General features: G+C 29.6%; 3 protein-coding genes across 3 annotated transcripts in view; all 3 read right to left on the reverse strand.

The window, feature by feature from the left end:
- Positions 1-4,672: 4,672 nt before the first annotated feature.
- LOC119603642 (deleted in malignant brain tumors 1 protein-like) lies at positions 4,673-9,829 on the reverse strand. Its single transcript, XM_037955749.1, has 6 exons — positions 9,628-9,829; positions 9,397-9,568; positions 9,277-9,336; positions 7,766-7,983; positions 7,587-7,697; positions 4,673-4,872 (listed from the first exon to the last, which is right to left on the reverse strand). The coding sequence occupies exons 1-6, from the start codon at positions 9,827-9,829 to the stop codon at positions 4,673-4,675; spliced, it is 963 nt and encodes a 320-aa protein (XP_037811677.1).
- Positions 9,830-9,861: 32 nt separating this feature from the next.
- Positions 9,862-13,803, reverse strand: part of LOC119603651 (cadherin-89D) — a 94,839-nt gene continuing 90,897 nt past the window's right edge. The window contains exon 12 of the mRNA XM_037955761.1: positions 9,862-10,034. The gene's annotated coding sequence lies outside the window, so the exon portion shown is untranslated. The remainder of the gene's footprint in view (positions 10,035-13,803) is intronic.
- Positions 10,197-12,979, reverse strand: LOC119603659 (myosin regulatory light chain LC-2, mantle muscle). Its single transcript, XM_037955771.1, has 5 exons — positions 12,818-12,979; positions 12,534-12,749; positions 10,815-10,934; positions 10,623-10,759; positions 10,197-10,562 (listed from the first exon to the last, which is right to left on the reverse strand). The coding sequence occupies exons 1-5, from the start codon at positions 12,857-12,859 to the stop codon at positions 10,385-10,387; spliced, it is 693 nt and encodes a 230-aa protein (XP_037811699.1). The 5' UTR covers positions 12,860-12,979; the 3' UTR covers positions 10,197-10,384.

Consider the following 13,803-nt stretch of genomic DNA (forward strand, 5'->3'; position numbering starts at 1 on the left):
TTCATATTTGATCATATCTCCCTTATATAGGTACTCATTTTGCTTCTCTGTAGTATGTCTGATAGAATTATTCAAGATTTGGATTCCAAAGATATCTGGGGGCTTCATAAAACTGATTTGAAGATGCATACGGACATGCAACGGAATACAATTACAAATTATATTCTAACCTAATTTACTCAGCTGGGTAACGATGACCATATGCCTGTTGTAGTGAAGCAGACCAGAATCTTTGGTGGAATTCGAACCAGAACTACCAACTAGCCTATCGGGGAACCAGGGATTTGGAATAGGGGTCACACTTAAAGTATTTGTGGAACCTGATTTTAAAAGTTCTTGTCATTTCTAAATTATTTTGATTCTACGCTCTGATCCTCAATATAATAATTGAAAATTTAAATTCGTTATTTAAATAATTAAGTAATTAGAAATAATTATAATATTTATGATAAAATATATAAATATGAACTTTTGTGCGTTTTATAGAAAACAATAGCATTTATTTCCATTGAACTAAATAAAATCTACTATTGCAAGTAATAAGTATGTTATTATTCGTAAACCTGTTGCTCTGTTCCTAATAATTGTAATTTATTCCAGCGATTAATATTTCATCATAAACTTGAGTAGCTACGTCTATAACTAATTGTTTTTGTTTTCTTTCTAATTTTTGCATTAATTCGTTATTTAAATTCTACAAACAATATTTCAAATGTTTCCCCCCTGTAATTTATTTAATTATATTCTTATTCAACGTCTAGTCAATCATCACTTCAACACGTTTATCTTTAATGATCAATTTAGTTATTTAAAAATGAAAATCTTAATAAGTTTAATATTATTTATAAAAGTAAACATTTTTTGAGAATTTTGTTAAATCTGTTATATGTAGATAAGACATTTTGACTACTTCCCAGCAAAAAAATGGTAATGACTTGTACTTACTCAACAACTCACTTATTGAAGACTACTACATACCGTCTGCATTACTTCGAGGAAGTCTAGTAATTATTTATAAATAATATTATAAGTAAGTACTTACTTACTAGCATTGATATTTTAATATAGAAGCAGTGGATCTTCTAAAACAACTAACTAAACTCCTTACTTGTAAGTGATCGAGGTAAAACTTAACTCCCGATATGTAAGCGAGCGTGATGAGTACTTGCCTCCAATGTTATCGCCGTGTGAAAAAAATTACTTGTGTAAGTAAATTTAAGCATTTTAACCCCTTACTTTTCAATGTAATTTATTGCGGGGTATGTATCCCTTATGCAATTTATTATCATTACGTTTGAATATTTATGGCCTGAAATTAATCTAATTTTTACCTTTTGCACTTTATTATATGGATTTAAATGTTCGATAGGTAACTGCTTAACAATCTCGTTGGTAGTTTCATTAGAACAAATTAAAATTAATATGCACTTTGGATTTCTATAAATACTTTAATTTAGTAACATTGTTGTTGAATTGTTTTAATAATAATTGGTTTAAATTTATTGAAATAATATGATCGAATACACATGTTTATGTATGCATATAAAATAATTGAAATGTGAAAAAAATTACTTTAATTTAATTGTCCAATTCACAATGGGCGTTGTGACGTTGTAAGCCATACATTTTATACCCTACACTACTATAGTGGGTAGGATATTATGCGTTTGTGCTGATGTTTTTAACACTCAAAAATCTTGGTTCTACACCCACCTTAAAGTATACTAATCGGCTCAGACTCACTTTCTGAGTCGATTTAGCTATGTCCGTCTGTCTGTTTGGCCATGTAAACTTTGTGCGTACGCTACAGGTCGCAATTTTCAACATAATTTTATGAAATTTGGCACGTACTCTTCTTTTGACCCAAGGCCTATAGAAAATGGTTCAAATGAGTTCATTATTTCGCATAGCCCCCATACAACCGTGCCCCCAGAATAGGGCTTTTGAGCTCATAGATATGTTAAATGTTCTTGTATCACTTTAAAAATCGGCAAAACTTGATGTCTTAATGATACTCCTGATTTTCGTAATGATTGAATTCAAGAAACCTATGAGTTCAAGTATCATAAATTCAAATTTGTACAAACTACCTTATTCCCCAGAACGACTAGAGTATATTAGCAAAATATAAATTTTTAAAATGAACCAGAAAAACACCGTGACATTTAAACATACTTCTGAAACATAGAATCTAATGATATAATACTCAATTTCAAAAGCTTATGTCAAAATAAGGAAATAAGCATTACAGTTTGCTGTTTGAACACGTACTTACAGTGTTATTAGCTTATTAAGCACTTATTCCATACAAAATACCTATTACAAACCGTTTATTCTTACTAATATAATTTTTATATATTTATTGACATCAAAAACTATTGCAGTAGACAATAGAGTTGACTATAGACCATCCAATTAACAAGGTAGTCAAATGTCAAGTTATTATAAAATTCATAGACTTCTTCATAGGTAATTTAATAGTCTAGTCCATAGAATATATTATTACACAATATATCACAAAAAATCTGAAAATTATATTAGTACTTTTAATCCTAACTAAATAAGTCCCAATTTCGGAAAAAGTTTGCACTACACATTTCAAAGGTTCTTGCCTGATTTCGTTTAAAAATATTTTCAGCGATTTTTTCTTTTATACCCATACAGTTTGATCGTATATTTGTTGAATAAAAATTTCGTAATAATTTGTAATTTTTAATGATTACTTCATATTAGGGATGCCAAACGGTACTGGCTTTTACAAATCCCGGGATTCGGGATTTTGAAAATTGCAATCCCGGGATATTTCGGGATCCCGGGATTTTTCGGGATTTCGGGATTACATGAATTTAATTATTTTATATATGAAAATCTTTAAATCATCATATTTGTAAAGAAAATTGTTTAATTTTGTGGAAATTTAGCAGACAGAAGATATATTTAAATTAAAACAATCCGATTAATTCCAATTTTTAAATAAAAACTTTCAGAATTGCATAATTTCTGAAACTTTTTAAATACATACTTACTTCCTAAATAAAAGTAAATAAATATCATGTTCCGAAATTAGACATAAGCACTTTTTAAAACCTCATAATGTTCCATGTGAACTAATAATTATAACAGATACAATTATTCGAACATCAATTTAGAACCTATTCTTTGAAAAATATTTGGAATTTACACAAAATACATATTAGTTTTGGAACATGTTATTATATTCGTAGTATTAATATAAAATTGTATGTGCATTCAGAAGAAGGTAATTTACCTTTACCGGTATCACTCAGATTTGTAGAAAGTTAGAAATGTAAAATCCTCTAGTATTGAAAAATAAAGTTTGTATTCGACTGTGCCGAAATTAAATACCCACCATCAAAATATTGAAATGTATTGATATTAATAACAGCATCAATGTGATTTTCAGAGGAGGTACAATTAGGTTTTCTTGTGTCAATTTTGGTAAAATTTGGAGCCCTAATAGAATGAGTCTTCTAACTCGTGTTTTCAGCTTACAGACACAGAATGTGTGTACTTTTTGGGTCGGTCTACGACCAACATTTCGATGTGTTAACAAGTAAGAAGTTATAGTTGGGCGAAGCCTACCATATAATACCCTACACCAGTTATAAAAATAAAATGTGATTTATTGTTCATAATAAAGCATCTAAGTTGGATTGTACCTTGCCTCAGATATACTTTAGCTATTTTTTGTTGAATAAAATTGTGTACATTTAAGTCATATTTCGAAGGGGGCTTTGTATAGGAGCTAGGGTCAAGGGTAGGCCGTATCATCAAAAAATACATCAGGGTCATGAAGGCTAGTATAGATTTTTGTCGAGATACGAGTATATTGAACATAATTATGAACTTAAAAGCCCTATTCGGGGGGTTCAGTTGTATGGGGGCTAGGTCAAATATTCGACCGATGTTACCCATTTTCAATAGGATCCGTCTCTAGTACAATAGAAGATCATGCAAAATTTCATTGAATTATCTTAAAAATTGCTGTAGTTTGATTACAAGGTTTACACGGACAGACGGACGGACATAGCTAAATCGACTCAGAAAATGATTGGTATATTTTAAAGTGGGTATAGGACCAATATTATTGTGCGTAACAAACATCAGCACAAACCCAATATACATTCCCCACTAAAGTGGTGTAGGGTATAAAAACGAAGTGAATATATAAATTTATATGTGCTATGTGTATTAAATCATACCACTTTAAAAAATAAAAGGTTCAAATATGTATGAAATTAGCTCTGCGGAATTTAGTTTTACATGAGTCGAAAATAAAATAAGATCGTAATTTTCAAATTAATGAAAATTATGGCTCAAAAAAAGAAAATAAAAATAGTTTTTGAAACAAATCCCGGTATTTATTTTGAAAAATCCCGGGTTTCGGGATATCCTAATCCCGAAAAAACCCCGGGATTTACTTTCCAAATCCCGGGATTCGAGATTTGCCAATCCTGAAAAATCCCGGGATTTTCGGGATCGGGATTGGCATCCCTACTTCATATGTATAATCTGCATCTGATTAAAAGTAGTTTACTAGTTGCTGGTATATAATGTGATATTTCAATTAGTTGCGTTTTTAATTTCTTAGAAAATGAAGGAAGAACACTTCATTAGAGTTAACTTGTAATATATACAATCATTTTCATATTTAAAAAATTAAAACACTAACGGAAAACTTACGATTATTAGATGAATTTATAATTTTAACAGTATTATTTTGTATGGTAAAAATGTTTGTAAATAAACATAAAGGATTCTGTGTAACATCCTCCAGAGCACTATACGACGTATATGTAGATGTTAAAGTTGCTAGCAATGGGGATGACGATGATGAAGATGAACTTTGAGCTTTGGGACAGCATAATAAACAGCAAACAGAAGTAAACAGTATAATAACAAACATAAAAGATGCCAACATCTTGTTTTGAAATTTATATTTTGGCGCACTTTTTTTAGAATAAAAGAATATAAACTCGAACACAATGTTAAAATGTTGAAACAAAATTTTGCATAAAATTCAAATTTTAAAAAAGTTTTATTTTTTTTTGGGAAAATAATTTATGTTAACTACACATAAGTTTAAGTATTTCTTAATTTCTTTATTTTATGTTATTGCTTAGCGATGCGTTTCACAAGACAAACCAATAGAAACTGAAAAACACAGTTGGCGTTTAAACTATTTTATATGAAGTACATGATGCTAGTAACATCATTATGTTCTTCTTCATCATAATCATTACCAACATCATCTGTATAATTTCTTCAACTTCTTTTACATTTTAGTTCCTTCTTTTTTCGGAAAACAAAATGTTTAAAAACTCATGCAAAATTTGTTCTGTACACTTGCACTATGGGAAGAGCACATTCTTTTAAAGAAATTAAATGGTTGACTATACAATACATATTAATACAGTTATCCAATTTGAACAAAATTTCTTATCAGTACATATTTTGTTGTAAATTTTTTCAATACTAAAATATAAAAACCAAACTCAATGAAAAATTTGTATGACAAACTTACATATGTGGAGGATTTCATGTCAAGTGACCCAACTTTGGAAACCAATATCTTCCGATCGGAATGACATTTGTACCAATGCTATATTGAATAGTTGTCGGGACAAAATTTTTTTAACAGTATCGATCAAGATCGGAAACAAAGAAATGCCCTTTCTTAGTCTCTGAAGAACCTTCAAGATTGAAGAGATAGCTATCTAAGCTATTTGGAACAAATTTTGCCAAGAACAAGAGGTAAAAAGCTATATTGATGAGAAGAAGCACATGTTTGGCAAAAATATCATATATTGACCCACTGTAACTCAGAGAGTTCTTGACCGATCTTGTTGGAAAATTGTGTCTAAACTACTATCCAATACGACTAACATTGGAGCATCCAGATCGGAAGAGATGGGTTTTAAAAGTTGGGTCACTTGACATATAGTGATCAAAAATATCGATTTTGTTTTGGGTGAGTCTTATGTTTAAAAATTACACTTAGCCCCGTTAACTCCACCTCTGGTTATCGTTTAACCTGTAGATATTCTACCGGTTAAAATATATTTTATATGAAAACTGTCAATTTAACCTTAAGATAAAATATAACCAGACATTGAGATAAAGGGGGTTAGTGGTGTAACTTTTTTTTATTTCTTAAAAAATAATGTCATAATTTACACAGGACCATTGTGCTAATCTAGTGAGAGTATAGAATAATAAAAAGTATTAAAAATACTATAAAAGAAGAAACTCATTCATAGAATTAAGTGTAGTACAGAGTATAAAAACGAAAATAAATAAAAACAATTCGCAAAAAGAGCAACAGCAACAAGAATAATAAAAATGTTAAAGAAGTATAAAAACAACAGGACTCCATAAAGTGAGAATACAAAAACAAATAAGAAATTACAAATGGATATGTCCGACTATAAGATAACTTATACTAGACAGTTTTGGAAATGACTCTATTTCTTATGATTTACATGTTTATAATGTTTATGTCGAGTTATATTAGGATTCCCGTTCGATAGATCCTTCGTGATACAGTAATGATATTATTACGAGATTTATGAGTGTTAGTGTGTTTAGCACTCGGGTCGAAACTTATACTTTTAAGATTTTTAATTCGGTAAAATAATATATATAAAAACATCGCCGATACGAATGCCCTGATGATAAAAATTCAGAATATGCATATGACACCGAAATCACAAATTCATATTATGAAAATTGCAAATGGAATGGCAAATTTATATTATACCCCCAACGCTCTGGTGAAGGATGTAAATTGGAGTTTAACAAAACGTGTGAGTGTAAATGTAGACATGTAGTCAGCCAAACACGAAACACTATACCAATACATACAATTTACATAATGACATTAGGATGGGTCCATTTGTATAATGTCAACAAATGTTGTCAAAAAATTCCAACAAAACTAAATCGAATAGTAAAAAGGATATTTTTTTATATTTTTTATAAACAGTTACAAACGCATAAAAAATTATTTCGAAACAAATTCTTGATAATTCCACGCCTTCCTAATTTCCATATGTGTCTGTAGTCTAACTGTATTTAAGGCAAAATAACACAAAAAAACAACAGTTACTAATATAATCACAACTACTATTCCTACTACTACAACTGCTACAACCACTTCCGTAGCTTAGGTTCATTTCCGTATCCGTTTAAAATTAAGGCCAAATATCAACTATAAAGTCTTTGTTAATAAAGAGACAAACTATAGTTTTTTAATAGACTTACAATTATTTGTATTTAAGAGTATATAAAATGAAATCATTTGTAATATTATGTTGTGGTTATTTTTTCAATTGAATGTGTTTTTTTTGTTGGCATTAATCTTGTTAAAATTAAATATTAATGTAGGTTTGAAAATGTAGAATAGTTGTTGTAAAGTTTAAATATTTAAACGAAAGTCAAGTTCTTAAAAGTTTGTCTCGATGGTTGATAAAATTGAGTTAGATTTCTATTGAACCCTATGACCAACAAATATATAATATATATTTTATATAATGTATTTAAAGAAATCATATTAGTTCACTTACCCTCTTTTAACCCTTTCGAAAGTTTAGAATTTTCCATTATATTAAATGCTAAAATATTGTTATTTGGTTTCTTTAACGATGTATGAATTTCTCCCACTACAATTGGTGAATCTAAGGAAATAATATAAAAATACTTTACAAATTTATTAAAGAAATATACCAACTAATCTTCTGCCCACCTGTTGCTATACTATTTATAAAATCATTTTGTATAAATTTAAACTTTCCTCTAAACCCTTTGGATGTAATATTCGAACTGGCATTAAATTCAATTAATAAATCGGGACCAGTACTGAGGATATGGCGTGTGGTGGTAAGCATACCGCATAAAACATCAATAACAGCATTCATATTGGCGGATTCAGCATCAAATATTGTGAGTTTATCTAAATTACAACTGAAATGGTATAAATTCGTTAAAATGGTAAATTATTTCCCTTTTTAAAAGTTTAAATTAAAATAGTACTAACTTATAATAAAATAGTACTTTTTTAGATTTTAAAGTACTAAATTAATTTTCAGGTAGACTAGACTGTAGACGAGACTATTGAATAGACTCTATACTAGACTAGATGACAGGCTGGACTATAGACTATACTAGACTAGCTTATAGACTAGACTAGTCTATAGACTATAGAGTAGACCATAGTCTAGGCAATATACTAGACTATAGACTAGGCTATAGACTAGAGTATAGACTTGGCTTAAGACTAGGCTATATAGTAGACTACAGATTATACTATAGACTAGGCTATATAATAGAGTATAGACTTAAGATTAGGCTATAGAGTAGACTAAAGACTACACTATAGAATAGACTACTGACTAGACTATAGACTAGACTATAGTCCAGACAAAAAACTAGGCTATAGTATAGACTGGACTGTAAACAAGCCTATAGACTAGACTATGGACTAAATTATATACTGGGCTTATAATAAAATAGTACTTTTTTAGATTTTAAAGTACTAAACTAATTTTTAGGTAGACTACACTGTAGACGACACTATTGAGTAGAAAATAGAATGGACTATAGACCAGACTATAGACTAGACTCTCTACCAGACTAGACGATAGGCTGGACTAGACTAGCTTATAGATTAGACTAGTCTATGGACTATAGAGTAGACCATATACTAGGCAATATACTAGAGTATAGACTAGGTTTAAGACTAGACTATATAGTAGACAACAGACTAGACTATAGACTAGGCTATAGACTAGAGTATAGTATAGAGTATAGACTGGACTTAAGACTAGGCTATAGAGTAGACTACAGACTAGAGACTAGACAATAGTCGAGACAATAAACTAGGCTATAGTATAGACTGGACTGTAAACTAGCCTGTAGACTAGACTATGGACTAAATTATATACTGGGCTAGAGACTAAACTTACTAATTAACTATAGACTAGAATTGACTAAAAACTAGTCTATTAACTACTATATGGACTTCTATGTATATCAGAAGTTTAAATGTTAGAAAAAGTAAAGAAAATATCGTGGGGGTACTGTGGTACTTTCAAAAAGTAATGAAAAATACTAATGTACTGAATTTTCCATGCCTGCTTTTTAAGATATCATATATCTATAGCTATAAGTATTATAATTAAAACCAAGCCCTGTATTCGAGGAACCAATTACGTAACTAGTTCTCTTTAATAAGTGAACAATTAAATATTAGTTTACCTGGTTCCTTTTCTGGGTATGCGTAATTCTTCAAATATAACTTCTACACGAGTTTCGGGTCTGTAAATGAACCGATTAAATATATAGATAAAGTTCAATATCCTTAAATGAAAAACTCACCTGCCAATAAATTTATAAGAGCACTTAATATGACTAGGATATTTGGCGGGAAAGCGAGGTGAATGGAAATATTTCCATATATCTAAGGAATTAGGAGGCACTTCGGGATTAGCAAAGAAATAATAATCACAATAGGTGCCCGGTATAAGACGGCCATCATTTTTAAAATTGTCTAAATAAAAAAATTAAAATACATTTACAAACATAAAAGATTTTTATGTAAAACTTTACCTTTTTTTAAAAATCGATATTCCACACTAACATTTAAATGCCAATTATCGATTTTTGGCGGCAGAGGTTTAGCGAAACGTAGACGTAAGGCGAATATTTTACCCGAACTATAAATAAATTCATATGGCGGTAAATCATCTATATTCATGATGGTTGTGGTGGCAGTGGAAGATATATTGGCATACGAGCCAATATTAGACATGGTAAATGGACTGGATACATTTTTATTATAGATGATGTTGTTGATGCTGGTGTTGTTATTTTTGTTATTGTTGCTGCTTTTGCTACTTTGTGGCGACACTATTTTGTTTGAGTGTGTTTGATTACAAAATATATACTCTGGTAGTGTGGTATTTTCAACAACTGGTTCACGTAAATATGGAAAAATCTCAATATAATCTAAACAGCTGCAATTGAAAAAGAACAAGAACATTTATTGAGCTATAAGATTATCAATAAATGTGGACAAAAAGAAATGTTTAAGTAAAAGTGTTTAATATACATAAATTGTGTCGAAAACGGATGTTGTCATTTATGTTGGAAATAAAACGGAAGAATGAAAATTGAGTTATACAAAAATTTAATAAGATTTAAAATCAATAACATGTTTATTAAATTAAAATTCAAATAAATATATAAGAGACAATTATGAATAAATTAAATGATTTAAGATTTGTAACGCTTTGTATATGGCGTTAAGTTATAATTAAATTAGAAATTTTAGGTTTTTTTCCTTCAGTTTCAGTTATTTTTAAAATTATTCTGTAGTTTCTTTGCGCTTTCTCACACCACTTAATAGACGACAAAAGGCTGGATAATCAATCATGGGTGGATCTTCCAAATTTTTCGATTTCACTAATGGTGCATGCCGCAAAGCTTCTTGTGCCTCAGCCAAAGACATTTTATCACCAAAGTTGGTCAATTCTTCATACATTCTAATTAAGAAAATTAATTGCTCAGTCGATAAATTTGATTTTGTTAAGTATAATACTCACTTCCTTTCCTCAATTTTTCCCGTACCATACAGATCCCATTTACTCCAGGCCTCTAGCAATACATCTTCGGGATCTAGTTCTACAGTACGATGACTCATTAATTCCACAAATGCGTCTACGTTTAAGGGTTCTTTGGCCTAAAATATAGTTTTATTTTTACGATTTTATTAAAATTTAAGTTTGATTGCTTACTTCTTTTAACATTTCTTCCAACATTTCTTCGGTAACTTCGGAACCTAAAGCCCCAAAAGTAAATCGTAAATCATCTTTCGATATCAATCCATCGCAATCGGTATCAAATAATAAAAATACCTATTTTTGGAAAAAAAGAAAAATTAAAATTTTCTACGTGCTACAGGGTTCAGGCGAACTTTAAGTCTGATATTTTTACTTTACAAACAAATCCGTTATTTATAAATATTATTGATTTTTGGAGAGATAAAAGAACATTTAATATATTTATGAGATCGAAAGTCCTATCCGAGGGAACGTTTGTATGGGGGCTAGGCGAAATAATGGATTTAAACCATGGATTTTAACAAATTTCATCAAATTTTCATGAAAATTACGACCTGTAGCGCACGCACAAGGTTTACATGGACACACGGACAGATAAAGTGATTCTGAGACGATTTGTATACTTTAAGTTGGGTGTAGAACCAATATATTTGGGTTTTACAGACATCAGTACAAACGCATAATACCCTCCCCACTATAGTGGTGTAGTGAATAAATATATGTAAGTTGCTGAAGGAACGCAAACAGTTAAGCAGAACAGGACACCGCACAGAAAAAAATATGCACATTTTTTTTCTTAACAATCGTTTGCTTAAATTTAATTTCGATTTTTATAAATACTTTTATTTGGTTTTATAACGAATTTGTTTGATTTTCACGTAGAAGGAAAATTTTTGTAACAAACACTTTATTGAAATAAATTTAATTTTCAGTAAATATTTTTACTGGTTCAATAAATGTTTTTGTTTGAGTTTTATTTATATGTCAGCATATGGAATACAACAATAAAACTAGTTTTGGAATGTACTAAAATGAATTGATATAATTCTTACTTGGTTTATAACATTTAATGTATAAGTGTTTCAGTTTTCACAGTACAAATAATAGTATCTAGAATGTGAAATAGTTTTGTTGTAAGTATATAAGTACTTTTTTCTACAAATTTTAATTTTATGGAATTAGTAAAATTTTTATTAAAATTCAATATATATTTTTTAACAAAATTTTTATAGATTCAATAAGGAATTTTGTGTATTATTATTGACAAAATACAATAAATAATTTATCTGTTTCAGATAAAATAATTGCTTAAATTTCAGTACAAATACAAATAATTTGCGTTATTGTTTTAATAAAATAATTGTTTGGAAATGTTGCGAATATTTATTAATGTTTTTCGTAAATAGTATATTATTTTAATAAGAAAAATCCTGAAATTTTTTCAATAAAGAATTTACGAATTTGAGTACTTGATTTTACGAATTTCGTGATAGGTCCTATTTTAGTTAAAAAAATACTTGGCTTTATGAATTTTTTGTTTGATTTTGAATTTCATTTTTTTCTGTGCGTTTTGACGAATTTTGAGACATTAGAAAGATTTTTCCTCATTTCTCTCTGCTTGTCCAATTTTTAACATTTCCAACACCAGGAAGTATAGGCCTTTTCCTAAAGTCCTTATCGAGCCTCTAATATGTAAATCGACAAATAAAAAGATGGACGGACATTGCAAGATCCTCTTAGAATTCTTAGATAATTTTTGTTATAATGTTACAAAGAAATTTTATATCCGAACTTTTTTTTCCAAAAAAATCTTTGTTCTATACTTTTCCAAAAAAACCCAAAATTCGCCTTACCCATTACTTAAATAAAAAAATATCTTCAAAATTCTCTTACTTCCTTTAGTTCGGCCAACTTTCGAACATCTAAATCTCGCATAGCATCAAAATCATCGGTAGTAAGTTCGTCCGGTGGTCGATAAGGACCTGTTGATACTGGTAATTTTAAGGTGGGATTAAAAATTTCATTAATTACACGCATAGCTTCAGATTCTGTCTCCACTACCGGTTGAACGTTAGAAGGTTTACGAGCAGCGGCCGCTTTTTGGCGGCGCTATATAAAATAACACACAAAATTTTAAATCCTTTTATAAATTATAAAATTATATATAATAGGTGTACTTTTTCCAAATCATCAAAAGAAATAGCATGTTCACTGGTCATTTTTATTATAATTATAAAATCCTTTTTCTATAAAAATTTTACACTTTATATTCCAAATGTTTTTTTTTTTTGATGAAACACTTTATATTCCGTTGACTTTTAAAATATAACTAAAATCATATTTGTCTTTACATCTTTAATTTAATGATCGACACTTTGTAAATCAATTTTATTTAGAAAAACATTATTTGATTTACAATTTTGACACAAATTTTCACATAAATATTTAGTTTTACATTTGTACAAACATATGTATTTATGTAATGACAAAAATTCACCTATAAAAATGAAACAAGTAAGAAAGTATAGACGGGCGTGACCGACCATATGATACCCTACACCAGTTATGAATATTAAATGTGATTTATTTTTCATAATAAAGCATTTATCTTCAATATGAACTTGTTCCGATACATTTAAGCAATTTATGGATGAAAAACTAATTTTCTGAAAGAGGTTTTATAGGGGGGCTAGGGGCAAATATGGACCAAGCCCGATAAAATTTTGTAAATATATTGATATTTACATAGTATTTTATTGTGCTGAATTTCATCGCGATATTTGTGTTTATAAGTTAATTTTGGACATTCAAGTAATTTTCTGAAGGGGACTTTGTATGGGAGCTAGGGTCGAATGAGGCCCGATCTCTATGAAATTTGGCAAGGTCATCAAGGCTTGTATAAAACTTAGTTGTGCTTTTTATCAATATACAGGTATGTTTAACATAATTATGAGCTCAGAAGCCCTTTTCGGGAGGTTCTGTTGTATGGGGGCTAGGTGAAATAATGGACCAAGGCTTTGTCCTTGGGCCGAAAAAAGAGTGTGTGCCAAATTTCATCCAATTATCTTGAAAATTGCGACCTGTACCTTGCGCACAAGGTTTACATGGACAGCCAGCCAGCCAGACGGACATAGCTTAATCGACTCAGAAAACGATTCTAATA

This window comes from Lucilia sericata, unplaced genomic scaffold, assembly GCF_015586225.1.
Source record: "Lucilia sericata isolate MDLA Ls3-8-SP2 unplaced genomic scaffold, ASM1558622v1 Contig000323F_arrow, whole genome shotgun sequence".
Taxonomy (NCBI): Eukaryota; Metazoa; Arthropoda; class Insecta; order Diptera; family Calliphoridae; genus Lucilia; species Lucilia sericata.

Coding starts and splice junctions, on each gene's coding strand:
- LOC119603659 (XM_037955771.1), bottom strand. CDS start 12,859: ATGACCAGTGAACATGCTATTTCTTTTGATGATTTGGAAAAA. Junction 10,760..10,814: donor TGGAAGAAATGTTAAAAGAA/GTAAGCAATCAA, acceptor ACTATATTTTAG/GCCAAAGAACCCTTAAACGT. Junction 10,563..10,622: donor GGAAAAATTGAGGAAAGGAA/GTGAGTATTATA, acceptor TTTCTTAATTAG/AATGTATGAAGAATTGACCA.
- LOC119603642 (XM_037955749.1), bottom strand. CDS start 9,829: ATGTCTAATATTGGCTCGTATGCCAATATATCTTCCACTGCCACCACA. Junction 9,569..9,627: donor ATATCGATTTTTAAAAAAAG/GTAAAGTTTTAC, acceptor TTTTTTATTTAG/ACAATTTTAAAAATGATGGC. Junction 9,337..9,396: donor TCTTATAAATTTATTGGCAG/GTGAGTTTTTCA, acceptor GTTCATTTACAG/ACCCGAAACTCGTGTAGAAG.